The sequence below is a fragment of the Abramis brama genome (assembly GCF_963993115.1).
Source record: "Abramis brama genome assembly, chromosome: 7".
Classification (NCBI taxonomy): Eukaryota; Metazoa; Chordata; class Actinopteri; order Cypriniformes; family Leuciscidae; genus Abramis; species Abramis brama.
The window spans coordinates 37,643,215-37,660,439 of NC_139969.1; the positions used below are offsets into that span (position 1 = coordinate 37,643,215).

At 41.0% G+C, this 17,225-nt stretch overlaps 1 protein-coding gene across 1 annotated transcript in view; it reads left to right on the plus strand.

Moving 5' to 3' along the window:
• Positions 1-17,225, plus strand: part of cacna1eb (calcium channel, voltage-dependent, R type, alpha 1E subunit b) — a gene marked incomplete at its 5' end in the record, with an annotated part of 88,373 nt that overhangs the window by 25,211 nt on the left and 45,937 nt on the right. The window contains 7 exons of the mRNA XM_084119589.1: positions 8,085-8,197; positions 8,305-8,417; positions 8,638-8,769; positions 9,853-9,922; positions 10,559-10,676; positions 10,811-10,878; positions 11,359-11,426. Of these exons, the coding sequence (XP_083975715.1) occupies positions 8,085-8,197; positions 8,305-8,417; positions 8,638-8,769; positions 9,853-9,922; positions 10,559-10,676; positions 10,811-10,878; positions 11,359-11,426 (682 nt within the window). The remainder of the gene's footprint in view (positions 1-8,084; positions 8,198-8,304; positions 8,418-8,637; positions 8,770-9,852; positions 9,923-10,558; positions 10,677-10,810; positions 10,879-11,358; positions 11,427-17,225) is intronic.

Here is a 17,225-nt window from a genome sequence, read left to right on the forward strand (position 1 = left end):
AGTTTGGTTTCTGCTCGAAAGGAATAAGGATCACAAAAGTAGAGAAGTTCATGCGCCTGCTGTTCTTGAAGGATGAGGAAAAGAAGTTGATCTGTGCGAAAAACAGGGTAACTGAGTGTTACCACCAAGGGGACCCAACAATTAATGCAATACATTTAGGCACATAAGCATAGGATGAGCACAGGTTTCAAATTCAAATTCATTCCTCGCCAAAATTTTTGAACAAACAGTGGCTTCTCAACTGCTTTCTCATCTTTCCTCTAATGATCTTTTTGAGCCACTTCAGTCTGGATTCCGTAAACTCCACAACACTGAAACAGCGCTAGTTAAAGTCACTAATGACTTGTTAATGGCTTCTGATTCTGGCCGTCTATCTATACTGATTCTTCTTGATCTTGGTGCCGCTTTTGACACTATAGATCACTCCATTTTAATCACCCGCTTAGAGACTATCTTTGGAGTTTCAGATTCTGCATTAAAGTGGTTTAAGTCCTACTTCTCTGATCGCAAGCAGTTTGTTGTGATGGGTGATTGCAAGTCTGAGGTCGGTGTGGTGCACTCTGGTGTTCCCCAGGGATCAGTTTTGGGCCCTTTACTTTTTAGTATTTACATTTTTCCATTTGGCCAACTTTTAAGAACACTTGGTCTTAACTTTCACTTTTATGCAGATGACACTCAGATCTATATACATTCAAAACCTGATGTCAATATGCCTGTGTCTCTTCTTTCTCAATGTTTTACTGAGATTAAAAAATGGATGTCTGAAAATGTTCTCTGTCTAAACAGTGACAAGACTGAAGTGATGCTTATTGGTTCACCTCATCAGTTGCGAAAAGCAGAGTCCATAACCTTAAGTGTGGATGGCTCTGCTTTGCAATTCCAAACTAAACAAAAAAATCTGGGGGTGATATTTGACGCCAATTTAACATTTGACCATCATGTTCGTAACCCAGTCCAAGCATCATTTTTTCATCTCAGAAACATTGCCAAATTACGTCCCATGTTGACTTTCTCTGTGGCTGAAAAGTTAATCAACACTTTTGTTTTTTCACATATTGATTATTGTAATGCTTTGCTGGCTGGAGTTTCTAAAGCTACCCTAAGTAAATTACAGTTGGTACAAAATTCAGCTACTAGAATTCTGACTAGGACCAGTGCAAGGGAGCACATCACACCTATCCTGGAAAAATTGCACTGGCTTCCTGTTAGTTTTCGAATTGATTTTGAAATTCTCATGCTCACTTATAAGGCCTTGAATAATTTGGCCCCTCAATATTTGTGTGAGCTTTTAACCCCCTACACTCCTACACGTGCTCTACGCTCTTCTGAAGCTGGTCTTTTAACTGTCCAAACAACACGGCTAAAAACTATGGGTGATCGGGCTTTTTCTTCTTTGGCTCCTAAATTGTGGAATTCCCTGCCCTCAGAGATTAGGAATGCAGAATCCCTTAGTGTTTTTAAATCGTCCCTTAAAACTTACTTTTTTTAGGGTAGCTCTTATGTGATTCATGTGATTGCTTTGTTTGTTATTATATTGTTTTTTTCATTGTTTGGTTTGTTTTTTCTGCCTGCACTGTTATGTGTATCTTTTAATTTCATATGAGACTAACATTCAGCATTTCCCCGCCCCCACCTCATGAACTTAGACCTCTCTTCTGCACTGCCCTGTTTCAGACACAAAAACAGTCATGGCATCCATCAAAATGTGGAATAGCCTCACCAGTGATTAGTGGACTCGGAGGAGTATGAATTGTTAATCATTTGTTAAATTAAAAGTTGTTTATATAACAAATTTTGTGTTTTGCTAAGTTTGCTCCTTCAGTATTTGTAGATTATTATTTCACATGTTTCTATGCTATACTGGAATACAATGATATGCATTTCATAAGTTTTAAAGGTTTTTATAAGTAAAAACATTAAATATGGCCAAATAGTCAATGTTTACAGTGTTCACCCTTCTTCTTCATAACCTCTGCAGTTCACTCTGCTTGGAGTTGATCACAATTTGTGGGCTTCTGCTTGTCCACTCGCCTTTATAGGATTGACCACAGGTTCTCAATGCCACTGATCCAAAATTTCAATGTAATGATCTCCTAGCCACTCTTGCTTGTGACATGGGGCTCCATCATGCTGAGAAATGCATGAATCATCACCAAAATGCTCCTGAGTCATTGGGAGAAATTGCACTTGCAGGACGTCTTGATGCTTTTCTTTATTCATGGCAGTGTTTTTGAACAGAATTGTGAGAAAGCCACTCCCCTGGATGAAAAGCAGCCCCACACATGGGTGGACTTGGGATACTTCACTGTCGGCACGACACAGGACTGGTGGTAGCATTCACCTTTACTTCTCCGGACAATGAATTTTTCAGATGTCCCAAACAGTCGGAAGGGGTTTTCATCAGCGAAAGTAACCTTTCTGCTGTCCAATCCTTGTACTTCCTGCAGAATTTCAGTTTGTCCTTGATGTTTTTCTCGAAGAGAAGTGGCTTCTTTGCTGCTCTTCTTGACACCAGGCTGTTGTCCAAAAGTCTTGGTCTCACTGTGCGTGTGTCACACAAGGTTGAAGGAAGAAAAGAAGATGATGATCAAGTTTCAAAAGCCTTTAATAATTCACTTCGAAGGCAATCCAAACAGGCAGGCAAACAAAACACAACCTCTAACATAGACGTGACTGGAAAAAATGAACACTCAAAAGGCTGCAACTTAAATACAAAGCAAATAAGGGAAAAAATGACAAACACCTGTGATGATAAATGAATCTCCATGACAACTAAAGAGTGGTGGAAAACTGAACAAAGGAATACATGTGACTAAAAATAACAAACTAAAAGTACATGAAAACAAAACTAACCAAACAGAACTGTGACATTACACCGCCTCCCGGACGGCGCAACCTCACGGTGTGAAGAGAAGGCTTAGGAGGAGGAGATGGCAAAGGGATGGTAAGCATGGTAGGCAGAGGGATGGTGAGAGCAGGCAGACAGACTGACCGAGAAGACCAGGGAAGAGCCAATGGATAAAGCATCCAGGTTTGAGATGACAGGAGGATTGGCCAGATGGCGACGACCCAGATCACAGCGGGAATGACAGCCCACAGTGGAGCCAAGGGAGGGAGGAGCCAAGGTGTTGCTGTGGCTGACGACATCCTGGTGACGACCAACGGATGAGGAGCCGATGGATCCCAGGGTGCAGACAGAGAGCCGATGGACTTGAGCGACACCGATGGCACCGGAGACCTAGGCGGACGAGCGTCGGAGACAGAGTGCCCGAGGACTGAGGCTTAACCGGTGTGTCGGAGGACAGAAGTGGAGCCGGAGGGAAGGAAGATCCTGCTGAAGCCTTAGGGGTGGAGACCCTGAGCGCAGCAGAAGGCTTGCAAGTCCGTGGTGGAAGTTGAGTGATAACTGACCAAGGTGGAGCCGGTGGGATGAGGGAACCCGGTGGAGCCGCAAGGTCGAGGGTTTCTGGTGGAGCAGAGGGTGGGAGGAGCCAAGGCTGAGCTGACAGGTCAAAGGGCCGAGGTACAGCATAGGAATCAGAGGCCAGAAGCGGAGCCACATGATCCTCTTACTCGGGCGAGGCTGATGGTTGCACAACCTGAGGCTTCACCTTGCAGTAAGGCGTTCCCGGGGAAGACGAAGGGCTGCAGGCATCCCACAGAGGCAGGGCTGGAGGACTGGCTGAGCTCTGAGGTGACGGAGAGAAAGAGAAGTTGGACGGGATCAATGGCGGTCCATACAGGTGAACGATACAGTTTTGATGCTGTCTTGAAACAGCAACGACGAAGAACAGACAAATTATTCAGGGCGGGAAAGGGTGGCAGGCAGTACCTCAGTGTCCCAGTCTATCAGCCAGTCCTCAGTGTCCAAATCCACCAGATTTTCCTCTGCCACAGATGTCGCTGGCCCTGGTCGTTTCTGAAATCCCTCCATCAAACAGATGTCATTACAGTGGGCATGATAGCAGGTGTTGATTAATTCCTCTCTGGAAGGTCTCTTCCTCTCTGAAAAATACAAACAGTCTCCCCTTTCAATAAATTATTCTCCCTCCCAGGGGGAACATTAATGGAGGCAATCTCAATACTTTGTTCCGGTCATCTGTCACAAAAGGTTGAAGGAAGAACAAGAAGATAATGATCAATTTTCAAAAGTCTTTAATAATCCACATCACAGGCAGGCAAACAAAACACAACCTCTAACATAGACGTGACTGGGAAAATTAACACTGAAAAGGCTGCAACTTCAATACAAAGCAAATTAGGGAAATAATGACAATTACCTATGATGACAAATTAATCTCCATGACAACTAAAGAGTGGCGGGAAACTGAACAAAGGAACACATGTGACTGAAAATAACAAACTAAAAGTCCATGAAAATGAAACTAACTAAACAGAACCGTGACAGCATGCATGCATATTGAGCAGCTCTGCACTGGTGGAGACATGATTCCATAGCTGACTTCTCAGGAGGAGACAGTCCTGGTGCTTAGTGGACACTCTGGGACGTCCTGAACCCTCTTCATTGCAGTTGAACCTCTCTCATTGAAGTTATTGATAATCCATTAAATGGTTATTTCATGTGCAATATTCTTTGCAGCAATTTCTTTGCCTGTTAGGCCATTTTGATGCAAAGCGATTATGGTTGCATGTCATTTTTGGAGGTAACCTTTGCTAACACAAGAACAGAATTATTTTTTTCCATAGCTTTTATAGCAATCGGTCTGCTTTTATAAACCAAACAGAAAGATTACTGATTACTGAATGATACTACTCATTCACACTTTCCCATGTGCTGATGAGATGATTAGTGAAATTATGTTAGCTGGTCATTTTGTGCCAGGGCCAAAAAAGTTTTTTTGCAGTCATTTAAAATGCATCTGATCACTCTGCACAATAATCTAGAAACAATATGAATAAACGCCATAACAACTGAAGCAGCAAGTTTTGCAAGACATTGCTACAAACTTTTACTGCCATGACTTTAAATGTTGTTGTTCCTGCACCATAACCTTATAACCTAACTGGAAACTATGGATAAACACTAAGGTTCTCTCTTCAACTACTTACTCTATGAATAATTAGCAGTTTTCAGATCTAGTGACAAAACAAGAAAAAGAAAATCATTACTCCTGGCATCAAAAAGTTAAATTGCACATACTGTATGGACAAAGGGTCCAGGACCTTTTGGACAATGATGAGGAACCACTCCTCCACTGATGTGATATCACACCCCAACTGGATGTTTAATCTCATTCAACAAAACTGTGGTGGGGTCGTTTCACACAATGTCAAGACAGCATACAGAAAAAAGCTGAGAGACCTTTAGCTGTGATGTAAGGACAACAATCTATCTCATAATGTTAGTAAGATGAAAGAGATAATTGTTTGGTCTGAGATTGTGATGTTGAGGTGTAAAGAGTTAACAGATTGCATCACCCAGAACACCTCCTTCTTAGTAAAGAAGGTCTAACAGTGACTACACTTCCTCAAGAGACTCAGAAAGCCTAACATGAGCACACTCATCCTCAAATACCTCTACAGATGTGTTATGGGGAGAATCATGACCAATAAAATCACTTGTCTGGTTCGGCAACTATTCCATTACTAACAGAAATACATTACAGTCTATGTTAAGGACTCAGCATGAACAGATCCAGCTTTCCTAAGTCTAAATCTTTCACTCGGTCCCCAAAGATCAAATGATCTCCAAAACACAGTTGTGCCCATATAGATAATACTTTGGGAAACACTCTGGACCAGTGGTCAGTCCATCACAAAACTAATACACACTCATACATTCATGCTGTCATATCTCCAATTAACAAGACTTACATGTGGGGGTAAACTCTAATGCCCAGAGAAAACCTAAGCCAACTTGTGGAAAACATTCCCGACCATTCCTGTTACCGTCTTGGTGTTATTTAGGATTGCATTTTATCAGATATATTAGACCAATGTAATTCAATTACTAATTATTGTCATTGTGTGAAATTAGGCTTTATGGAAAGTTCAGAAGATAATAAGTAGAAAGCCTTAGGGCTAATCTAATGCAAGTCAAACAGCCCATGGCATATGTAACTAGAGTGCAATCTGTTACCCAGAAAGAAAGAATTAGCACTATTTAGTGCAAACTGTGGGCCAAGACTGACTGTCCACTAAAGCTAAGCTTGGTTGAGTCTGGTTAGTATCTGGATGGGAGACCTCCTGGGAAAACTAGGTTGCTGCTGTAAGAGGTGTTAGTAAGACCAACGGGGGTGCTCACCCTCTGTGCGGGTCTTAACACCCCAGTGTTGTGACGGGGACACTATACTGTAACAAGCACCGTCCTTCGGATGAGACATTAAACCGAGGTCCTGACTCTCTGTGGTCATTAAAAATCCCAGGATTTTCTTGCCCAGTGGCCTCTGTCCATCCTCATGGCCTCCTAATCATCCCCATATATACTGACTGGCTTCATCACTCTGTCTCCTCTCCACCAGTAAGCTGGTGTGTGGTGGGCGTTCTGGCGCACTATGGCTGCCGTCGCAACATCCAGGTGGATGCTGCACATTGGTGTTGGTATAGGAGATCCCCCCCTTCTATGTAAAGCGCTTTGAGTGGTGAGAAAAGCGCTATATAAATGTAACAAATTATTATTATTATTATTATTATTATTATAATATTATTATATTATTATTCTAGTGATTCTGAAGACTTTGGTAAGCTGGTTCAGGTGTGTTTAATTAGGGCTGGAGCTAAACTCTGCTGGAAGGTGGCCCTGCAGAAGCAGGAATGGACACCCCTGATCTATGGCGGTACTTCTCATGCCTGTCCTGGGAACCCCCCACCACTGAACACTGAACATCGGTCATATCAGTTTCAAGTTTTGCGGTTTCTACTAATGAGCTGATGAGTTAAATCAAGTGTATAAGATGAGAGAGATATATACAAAATGTGCAATGGTTGGGGGTCCTTGGGACAAGTTTGAGAAGCACTGTTCTGTGGTGCTAAAGTCAGCTTACATGCTCCTTCACCAAGGTCAATGTCTGAATGCTGCTTCCAATAAGAGGAAAAAAAAACTCTTAATACTTTACAGCTTTGAAAGCACATTTTATCAGGAGACACATTTCAACTAACAGAACCACTTTAGAGCAGCATTATGTTTTCCACTGAAACTGCTGCTAATAAAATGACTACACAAAATAGACCTGTCAGACAGAAAAATGCACTGCCTGCTCAACATGTCAGAACCATTCTGTGTATCGAGGACGGACATTCACTTAATGGTCCCTAGTGTTTTAAGAGTTGCTGAAAATACTCCACACTGCACAACAGGGCATCCAGCACTCTGTAGCTCAAGGCAGGTTATGTTGTCATGAGGGCTCTGGGAAGCTGTCAGTGTTCCTCCATTTTTATTTCAAAAGAACAAGCGGACACTTTTTGTCAGAGTAGACGCCATATTTAATTTTATGAATAACAACAAGTAGGGATGTACCCGAGGCTGAATAATGACTTGACAACAAATATCTATTTGCATTACAAATGTGCTTTAATATTATGCTTAGTGCACCGGTGTAACTAAATGTTCTACCTATGGAATATACTTTTTAGGAGCATAAAAGAGAGAAACCATAACTAGGAGCACCTGCTTGTGACTGACCAGTACAGTGACTGTGACATACAGAAACAGCAGATTTTCACACAGACAGTGATTTGTAGAGAAAAAACAACCAGACATCCATCATTTTCAGTAAGAATTTACAACTCCATGTGACACTTTTGGCAATGCACAAAAATCAGCAACATAATGCAGTGGCTACCTATGGAATAGTACAATCGAGTAGAAACAATTAATAGCACCCCACCAAACAGAAAGTGCTTTAATCACTGTCATTGTGAAGCTCGATGGTGTTTTAAGCCCCCAATGGCTTAAAGGCAGCCCAGAGGCAGCTAACCCTACCCTCAACCTTAAACCTACCCATCCCCTCGCTGCCTGGAAGGCGCCGTTGGGGGCTTAAAACACCAAACACCCATTGTGAATGGATCTAGACAGCTTCAATGATTTTAATGGGAGCAATTTATTTATTTTTTACAATTTGCAGACTACGCAGAATTCGTGTTTCTTGGACTTTTTCTTGCTGAGATGTTTCTGAAAATGTATGGCCTTGGTTTCCGTCTGTACTTCCATTCATCCTTTAACTGCTTTGATTGTGGGGTAAGTGCTTCTTTTACATGTTTTCAATCAAACAAAATAATCATGCAACCACTATGTCTGATAAATCCTGGCACTGATCGAAGCATAATGTTATGCGTTTTGTGCAGGTTATTGTAGGAAGTATTTTTGAAGTGGTTTGGGGATTCTTCAGGCCGGGAGTGTCTTTTGGCATCAGTGTCCTCAGAGCCTTACGTCTGCTACGAATCTTTAAGATAACAAAGTAAGTTTATAACATTTATCCAAGGTATCAATTCAAGGATTTTTTTGTATTATGGCCACCAACAAATGCAAATTATGTTGTTGACATTAAACTACATAAAGGCATGAGTGGGCATATAAAACAGATGTGTCTGCTGCATATTCTCTTGACTACAACACCAACATAAAAGTGTAAAGGTAAAATAATGACAATGTAAAGAACATGTATTATGTTTTATCAGGTACTGGACATCCTTGCGGAACTTGGTGGTGTCCCTCATGAGCTCCATGAAGTCAATCATCAGTTTACTCTTCCTCCTCTTTCTGTTTATCGTAGTCTTCGCTTTACTTGGCATGCAGCTGTTTGGTGGCAGGTGAGAAACTGATCATGGTATTAAAGCACTGACCTCTTTCAGTCATTCTTACAAACAAACATAAAACCATTCAACTACAGATACACTGTCCTTAAATATGACAACAAAACATTACATTAATTTATTAAAACATTCTCTACAAAAGAATCTAAAGGGGGAAAAAACATTTAAATTGAGCCTCAAGACTGACCTACCTTCTCGAACGCCTCACAGACTTCACATTCATGCACACACACACGGTTTGCACCAACTAGTCAACTAATCAACTAGTCCTGCCACTACATGACGCTGTGTGTGTGTGTGTGTGTGTGTGTGTGTGTGTGTGTGTGTGTGTGTGTGTGTGTTAGCTAGTCGATCAGATACCTTAATTTGAGCTTGTTCAATGCATGGTGGCAAGAGAAAGATCATTCCCCTTTGCACACACTTGTTTCAGAGTAACTGACATTAGGTTTAAAGTGCCCCTATTATGCTATTTTAAAGTTTCCTAATGTTGTTTTAGAGTCTCCTACAACAGTTTCGCCTTGACGTCACAACAAAACGGCTTATGACTATTTTAGAAACGATATTTCATTGACTCAGAGTCGACTCTTACTTTTGAAAGACAATAACTTTATATATGGTTCACTTTCAAATTTAAAACTTTGCAGGATGTTTTCATTCAGAGCTATGTTACACACTATATGAAAGGTAATTTCCAAAAATCCATAATAGGGGCCCTTTAAATAATATATTGTAACTGACATATATTTAAAATTACAGGTAAACAGAAATAAAGCAAACCCAGTGTACTTTCACTAAGTATGTTATAAGCGAAGCACACTGTATATTTATATATAGGTGATTTATGTAAGGTCAATATACTCTAGTAATAATGCACAGTTGTGCAAGCTCTAACATACACAAAAATAAAATCAATAGATCTCACAAAAGCAATAGATCTGTGCTTCATGCAATAACAAAGGGTTACATTTGCAGTCAAATGGTTAAATTATATGGATGCTTACAAGGATAAAAAATAATAATAATACAAACACAAATGTAATTTTAGCGAAATTAGTTGAAATAGTTCTTTCTCTTCCACAGGTTCATTTTTGAAGATTACACTCCAACTAATTTTGACACGTTTCCAGCTGCCATCATGACTGTCTTTCAGGTATGACTCTTCAGATTACTATATTTTGTGTTGTTCTTCAATGGACATGAACATTTTAAATGCTTTTGATTCAAAAGGCTTATACGTATCTCATATTCGACCTAATTAGCAGCAAAGCTTTTAAACAGTTGGTAATAATATCTATATTATAGATTTATTAAAGCCACTTTATTTTTCTTGCTCATCCCTGTGGCTGCCATTTTTAAATCATATGACCATCTGTTTGCAATTCGATTGAGGTTTTCTCCTGTAACATGCCGGAGAAAGCAGGCGAAGGTGAGGATCTAAAAGCAGGTTTTTTTAAAATAAAGTAACACAAGGTAAATAAAGTAAAACAGATAACACAGAACTCAAGGAACAAAACCACGAGGATCACAGAAGCAACCATTACATGTAAAACAACTGACAAAGTAATAAGTGAAACACAAGGGCTATAAATACACAGGGGTAAACAAGCTTATCAAGGTAATGAGGAAACAAGATACACATAGGGAGACTTATCAACATGAAAAACTACAGAACATGGCACAAGACAGGAAATAACAAAAGTCCTCACTCAAGACAGGGGAAAACAGGCAGAGATCGTGGCAACTCCAACATTTAATTGCTCTTTCTGAATTTCTTAATTCAACATAGATTCTTACTGGAGAAGACTGGAATGAGGTGATGTACAATGGGATACGCTCCCAAGGAGGAGTGCAGTATGGAATGTGGTCCTCCATCTACTTTATTGTTTTAACCTTGTTTGGGAACTGTATCCTTTTTAGTCATGTGAAAAAAATAGACAAAAGATGAAGGAAAACCCTCTAATTTTGTTGTTGCACATGAAAACCGTGTTGCAAACATCTGTTCAAATAGAACCTCAATTCTTGACGATGCTTTGAACAGACACATTGCTCAATGTATTCTTGGCCATTGCTGTGGATAATCTAGCCAATGCACAGGAACTAACTAAGGTAAGACAATGAAACTTAACACTTTGCATAACAGTTTCCTTTTCTTTTCTTTAAAAAATTACCATAATACAATAGAAGTAAAAAATGTCAAGAAAACAAACAAAGGAGAAAAAAGGGGAAAAAAGCATGCATGCCAATTACTCAATGTAATCTACAGTTTACACATTAAACAAATACAGAAATTAATATCTAAAATATTAAGTCATGCCTCAAATGAATTCTACTATATAGCAGGTATATCTAAATTATAAATACATACAAATATATATTTGAAGGAAATACAATAGCATAACCGCTTTCTAATAAACGTAAATAATATGACACTGACTTTGCACTAGAAAAGTATCCATAAAATAGTAACATATTATGTATGTATCATGTGTCATGCATTTAAGTAATACTAATGAAAAGTATAAAAATGTTTTTTAATGTTAGTTCATAGTGTATTGTGTTATATTGAAGAGGTATATTTTGTGTTAGGAAGAAGAGGAGGAGGAAGAAGAGTTCTTCAATCAGCGTTATAAAAGCAGAGAATTTGGCCTCTCAGAGTAAGTTTTTTGTCTTCTTTTTTTTCTCTGACATGAGCTGTTTTTCAAATTAAGGATGCAGTTTCATATCATGTATTAAGAAGCTGGTAAGAGAAAGCCGTCAAAGTATCTAGCAAGAATTTGATGTTGACTGATGCAAATCTTATTGTGCTTCAGACATGCTTTTAAACCACTATGACACTATGCTACTATGTAATTTTTCAGACCCATCAAACACATGAACAGAAGTGTCATATATGAATGTACCATTTGTCTGTCATGTTTTTTGATCAGTATTGGTTCTGGTCAAATTTGATAGGGAAGAACACATAAACACTTAAATTGGTCAATTGGAATGACAATCATGTTCTCTTTTGTCTTTAAATCTTGATTGTTGAGGGTGTAAGAATTTAATTGTTTTTCTTCTTTTTTTAATCTTGAGTTGCTAGGAAACTCAAGTGCCTACACCACAGGGGGAGTAGTGTTTATTTTAAAGAGAAAAAAATCAACATGTTATTAGAGCTTGAGTGATTAGAAGATTTAATTTAGTACAGTAGACAGTGGAGTTTAGATTCAAAAGTACATACAGTGAGGAAAATAAGTATTTGACCCTGCTATTTTGCAAGTTCTCCCACTTAGAAATCATGGAGGGGTCTGAAATTGTCATCGTAGGTGCATGTCCACTGTGAGAGACATAATCTAAAAAAAAAAATCCAGAAATCACAATGTATGATTTAACTATTTATTTGTATGATACAGCTGCAAATAAGTATTTGAACACCTGTCTTTCAGCTAGAATTCTGACGCTCAAAGACCTGTTAGTCTGCCTTTAAAATGTCCACCTCCACTCCATTTATTATCCTAAATTAGATGCACCTGTTTGAGGTCGTTAGCTGCATAAAGACACCTGTCCACCCCATACAATCAGTAAGAATCCAACTACTAACATGGCCAAGACCAAAGAGCTGTCCAAAGACACTAGAGACAAAATTGTACACCTCCACAAGGCTGGAAAGGGCTACGGGGAAATTGCCAAGCAGCTTGGTGAAAAAAGGTCCACTGTTGGAGCAATCATTAGAAAATGGAAGAAGCTAAACATGACTCAATCTCCCTCGGACTGGGGCTCCATGCAATATCTCACCTCGTGGGGTCTCAATGATCCTAAGAAAGGTGAGAAATCAGCCCAGAACTACACGGGAGGAGCTGGTCAATGACCTGAAAAGAGCTGGGACCACCGTTTCCAAGGTTACTGTTGGTAATACACTAAGACGTCATGGTTTGAAATCATGCATGGCACGGAAGGTTCCCCTGCTTAAACCAGCACATGTCAAGGCCCATCTTAAGTTTGCCAATGACCATTTGGATGATCCAGAGGAGTCATGGGAGAAAGGCATGTGGTCAGATGAGACCAAAATAGAACTTTTTGGTCATAATTCCACTAAACGTGTTTGGAGGAAGAAGAATGATGAGTACCATCCCAAGAACACCATCCCTACTGTGAAGCATGGGGGTGGTAGCATCATGCTTTGGGGGTGTTTTTCTGCACATGGGACAGGGCGACTGCACTGTATTAAGGAGATGATGACCGGGGCCATGTATTGCGAGATTTTGGGGAACAACCTCCTTCCCTCAGTTAGAGCATTGAAGATGGGTCGAGGCTGGGTCTTCCAACATGACAATGACCCGAAGCACACTGCCAGGATAACCAAGGAGTGGCTCTGTAAGAAGCATATCAAGGTTCTGGCGTGGCCTAGCCAGTCTCCAGACCTAAACCCAATAGAGAATCTTTGGAGGGAGCTCAAACTCCGTGTTTCTCAGCGACAGCCCAGAAACCTGACTGATCTAGAGAAGATCTGTGTGGAGGAGTGGGCCAAAATCCCTCCTGCAGTGTGTGCAAACGTGGTGAAAAACTACAGGAAACGTTTGACCTCTGTAATTGCAAACAAAGGCTACTGTACCAAATATTAACATTGATTTTCTCAGGTGTTCAAATACTTATTTGCAGCTGTATCATACAAATAAATAGTTAAAAAATCATACATTGTGATTTCTGGATTTTTTTTTTTAGATTATGTCTCTCACAGTGGACATGCACCTACGATGACAATTTCAGACCCCTCCATGATTTCCAAGTGGGAGAACTTGCAAAATAGCAGGGTGTTCAAATACTTATTTTCCTCACTGTAACCCAAATTCACAGAAGTCAGTAACAGAGGAGAGGTCAAAACAAGTCCCCAAAAACCATTTGGACTCTTTTTATGGTTTTGCATCTGACTATGTTCACAATGGCTTTTGGCAAGATAGTTTCATGCTCTGTTTCTTTTTCCTATAATACATCATAACCAAGACTTGGACAGTGTCGAGTATTTTAAATCAGTCCATGCTCTTTTGCTCTTACGCTTTAATGGCATTGTGATCATAGTTGGCATGCCAATTGCAGCATTCGTTTCTGTCCTCCTACTAGATCCTCTGTGGTCTGGCATCATATAAGTAGTCACATTTTAGGACTGCTACCCAAAATTTCTGACTGCCAGAAGTCGGAGGCTGAAATTCATTGCAAGTAATGAGCATGTCATAATCCATGAGCATGGCACACTAGGCAGTCTAAGACTGTTGATTTGCATATTATAAATATTTATGATTGCCAAAATTTGACATAAATTGTGTATTTTTGTACACAAGTTTGAAAAGTAGCAGTGAGGTAAAATCCAGTTTTGATTAAAACAAAGTTCCTAGTGACATACACCTTTTAGCCAGTGTCACCACTCCACTTGAGCAGCCTTCATTTTAGTTTTTTTTTCTGTTTGGGGAAAGACTATGAGAAATAAGGCAACGGGTATAACCTGTCAGTATAGCACCAAGTACAATCACAAATATAGCATCAATTTCAATCACAAATGGGCGCAATTGATTTGGCTGCATTGTAACTCTCTGATGACCATGCAGTAAAGATTTGCAAAGGCTAAGAATCCCTGAAGGTCCTTCTCTATTTTAGGTTTTGGCTTTTGGACCTTTGAGGCATCGATTTTTTTTAACCATGATTGTTACCTAGGAAGGTAGGAAGGTTTTTTTTTTTTTCCAGAGGAAATTCTCCTGAACTTTTATAGCCTCGGACAGTGACGTCATTGGAATGCGTGCTCGTCCCACAGGTGCATCGACAGGTCTTTTTGTCTTCAGACCTTACTGTGTGTATGTGTGTGACTAAAGCTAGTGTGTGACTCTCTCTCTCTGCTAGGAGTTAGTTTCACCTGGGAGTGTGCAGAAAATTCTCTCACTCTTTTCAACAAGTGAAAAAGGAAAAGAAAATATGAGCGATGTGTAAAGTAAACGTTGTGTGGCTCCGAGTTTACTGCCCATGCCTGAATGCGACACACATCAGTTTTGCTTTGTGTGTTTGGGGGAAGAGCATGCTGCCCTTGTTTTTGAGCATGGTGAGTGCGAGCGCTGTAAAACGTTCACAGTTAAAGTGCTTCGCGTTCGCTTTGATTATTTCAAAGGGTTAGCACCCACAATGCGATCGTGGGGCTCGCATGTCAATCTGGCTGAGAAGCGAGAGACGGGTCTGTCCCTATTGCTTGCTCTCTCCAGATTGCGATGTCCTTTTGCCTGACTACCAAAGCATGCCCCGCCGCTTCTTCAGCTCGGGCAGAGGACACTGAAACTTGTGAGTTCGCCGCCTCAGAGCGTCCCTCCCGTGATGATAAAGCGCAGGGGGAACGAGGCGGTCACTCGTGCAGTGGCCAGCTTACACTGGCCCTAGAAACAAGAGACCCCCAAACACTTGAGCGAGTTAACTCTTTTTTTTGGCTACATTTAATTCTGCAGAATTAAATAGTGAAATAGCCGTCTAAAACAGACTGTGAGAGCGCTGCCTCAGAGCGCTCCTCCTGTTATGATAAAGTGTGTGAGAAGATACTCAAGGTGTGACTCGTGCAGTGGCCAGATTACAGATAGACTGCCCCTTCTTGAGGATCTCCCTGACGTTAACTCGTTCATGGGGAAAACCTGCTTCTTGCGTGTCTTTGTGCCCTCAAAGTCAACTTATTCGACTATCGCGGGTGCAAGAGCATGTGGTTATACGATGATGCCCCAGTCCGAAGAGACACTCGCAGGCTATCTCTTCCCTGGAGCTCATCGTCACTTCAGCTCAAGTCAGCGCTCCCCACCAAGCCCTGCATAATAACATCCACGCTGGTGGGGAAGGTGTTTCGGTCAGCGGGTCAAGCTGGTGCTGCTCTGCATACTATGGCAGTGTTACAGGCATACACTGTCAGAAATAGGAGTCCATTTCTGTCCCCCAAGGTACAATCTACACTAACGTACCCCATAGGGCTTATTATTGGACCTCAAGGTACATATATGTACCTTTTTGAGGGTCAAAAAGCATTACGCCTGGTTCACACCGGACGCCGAAGCGGCGCGGAACGGAAAATCACGCGCGGTCCGGCGCCTGCCTGTTCACACCAGACGCGTATTCTCCGCGGCGGTCGACAAGCGCTTCTGCTCAGTTGTTGTTTATTCAGAGCTATTTTTTTACATCATGGGTAAGTAAATAACCTCATAAAATGAATACACCATGTTTCTGTAACCAAGAAGTTTGTACACTTCTTTTATTAATCCGTTGTCGAGACACACACGCAGCCAGAGAGAGAATATGGTAGTAGTGTAGATATACCGTTGAAATATACATCCTCTCTTCAAATTTATTAAATCTATTTTGTTGTGTTTTTTCTTTGTTTGTTTTCATCTTTCTAGTCTGTTTAGATACACAAATATGATCGCATTTGTCACTCGCGGTATTTTAATTTAAAAATTGCTTATATTTTGACAATTGACCGGATGTCTCGTGTTTCTTGGTGTGACTTCCTGCCGGAATGGACGCGGATCACTCGCGGTCGCGCAAAAAATAGACCAGACGCCGAAACTGGCACTTCACGGCGCGGGCCGGGCGCGCCGCGCCGCGGCGCTCCGCGTCTGGTGTGAACGACACCATAGGTTAACATGGGCGGCGAAAGGAAGCGGCCTCTGTTCCGCGCCGCTTCCGCGTCGCTTCGGCGTCCGGTGTGAATCAGGCGTTAAAAGGTACATATATGTACTGTTTCTTTTAAAGGTGAAGGTACAATATTGTACCCTTGAGGGTACAGCCCCAGTGACAAGCCATTGTACCCCTAAAGGTACAATTATGTACTTTATTTTCTGAGAGTGTACCATGCTGACCTGCTGAAAGAAATGCTCAAAAGCAGAGTATGGTGAGTTGCGCCCCCCATCGTGGAGACTGGGGACCGGCTCGTCGCACTTAGCAGCCTCATAATAGTAACTGCCCAGTTGGTACAATGCTGAAGTTCCTGAAAGATCAGTTTTCTGCAGGGTTATCTCCCTCCACTTTAAAAATGTATGTGGTGGCCATAGCTGCTTACCACACACCTTTGGGTGGTCAATCATTGAGGAGACCGTTGGTGTCTCGTTTCCTCCATGGTACCTTGAAGCTGAGCCCTGAAACACACACAACGGTACCGGCTTTGTATTTGGCCTTGGTATTAGAAGGTTTTTCTCACTCTGAAGACCGTTTCTTCTGGCTTTAACATGTCTTAAGAGAATTCCCTTCTCAGGGGACAACAGTTACAGTCATAGCCTGAGATGTTTTTAATATTAGATATTAGTTTACAGAAGCTTGGCTACTTTAACATAGTAGTCAGATGTGTTAAGGACAACTGTGCATCTTTTGTCAGTAGATAAGAAGTTGATGTTCTGAGATCACTAAGATGTGAAATATTTTGAGCAACAGAGAAACACATCTAATCGACAAGTAATTATCATTTT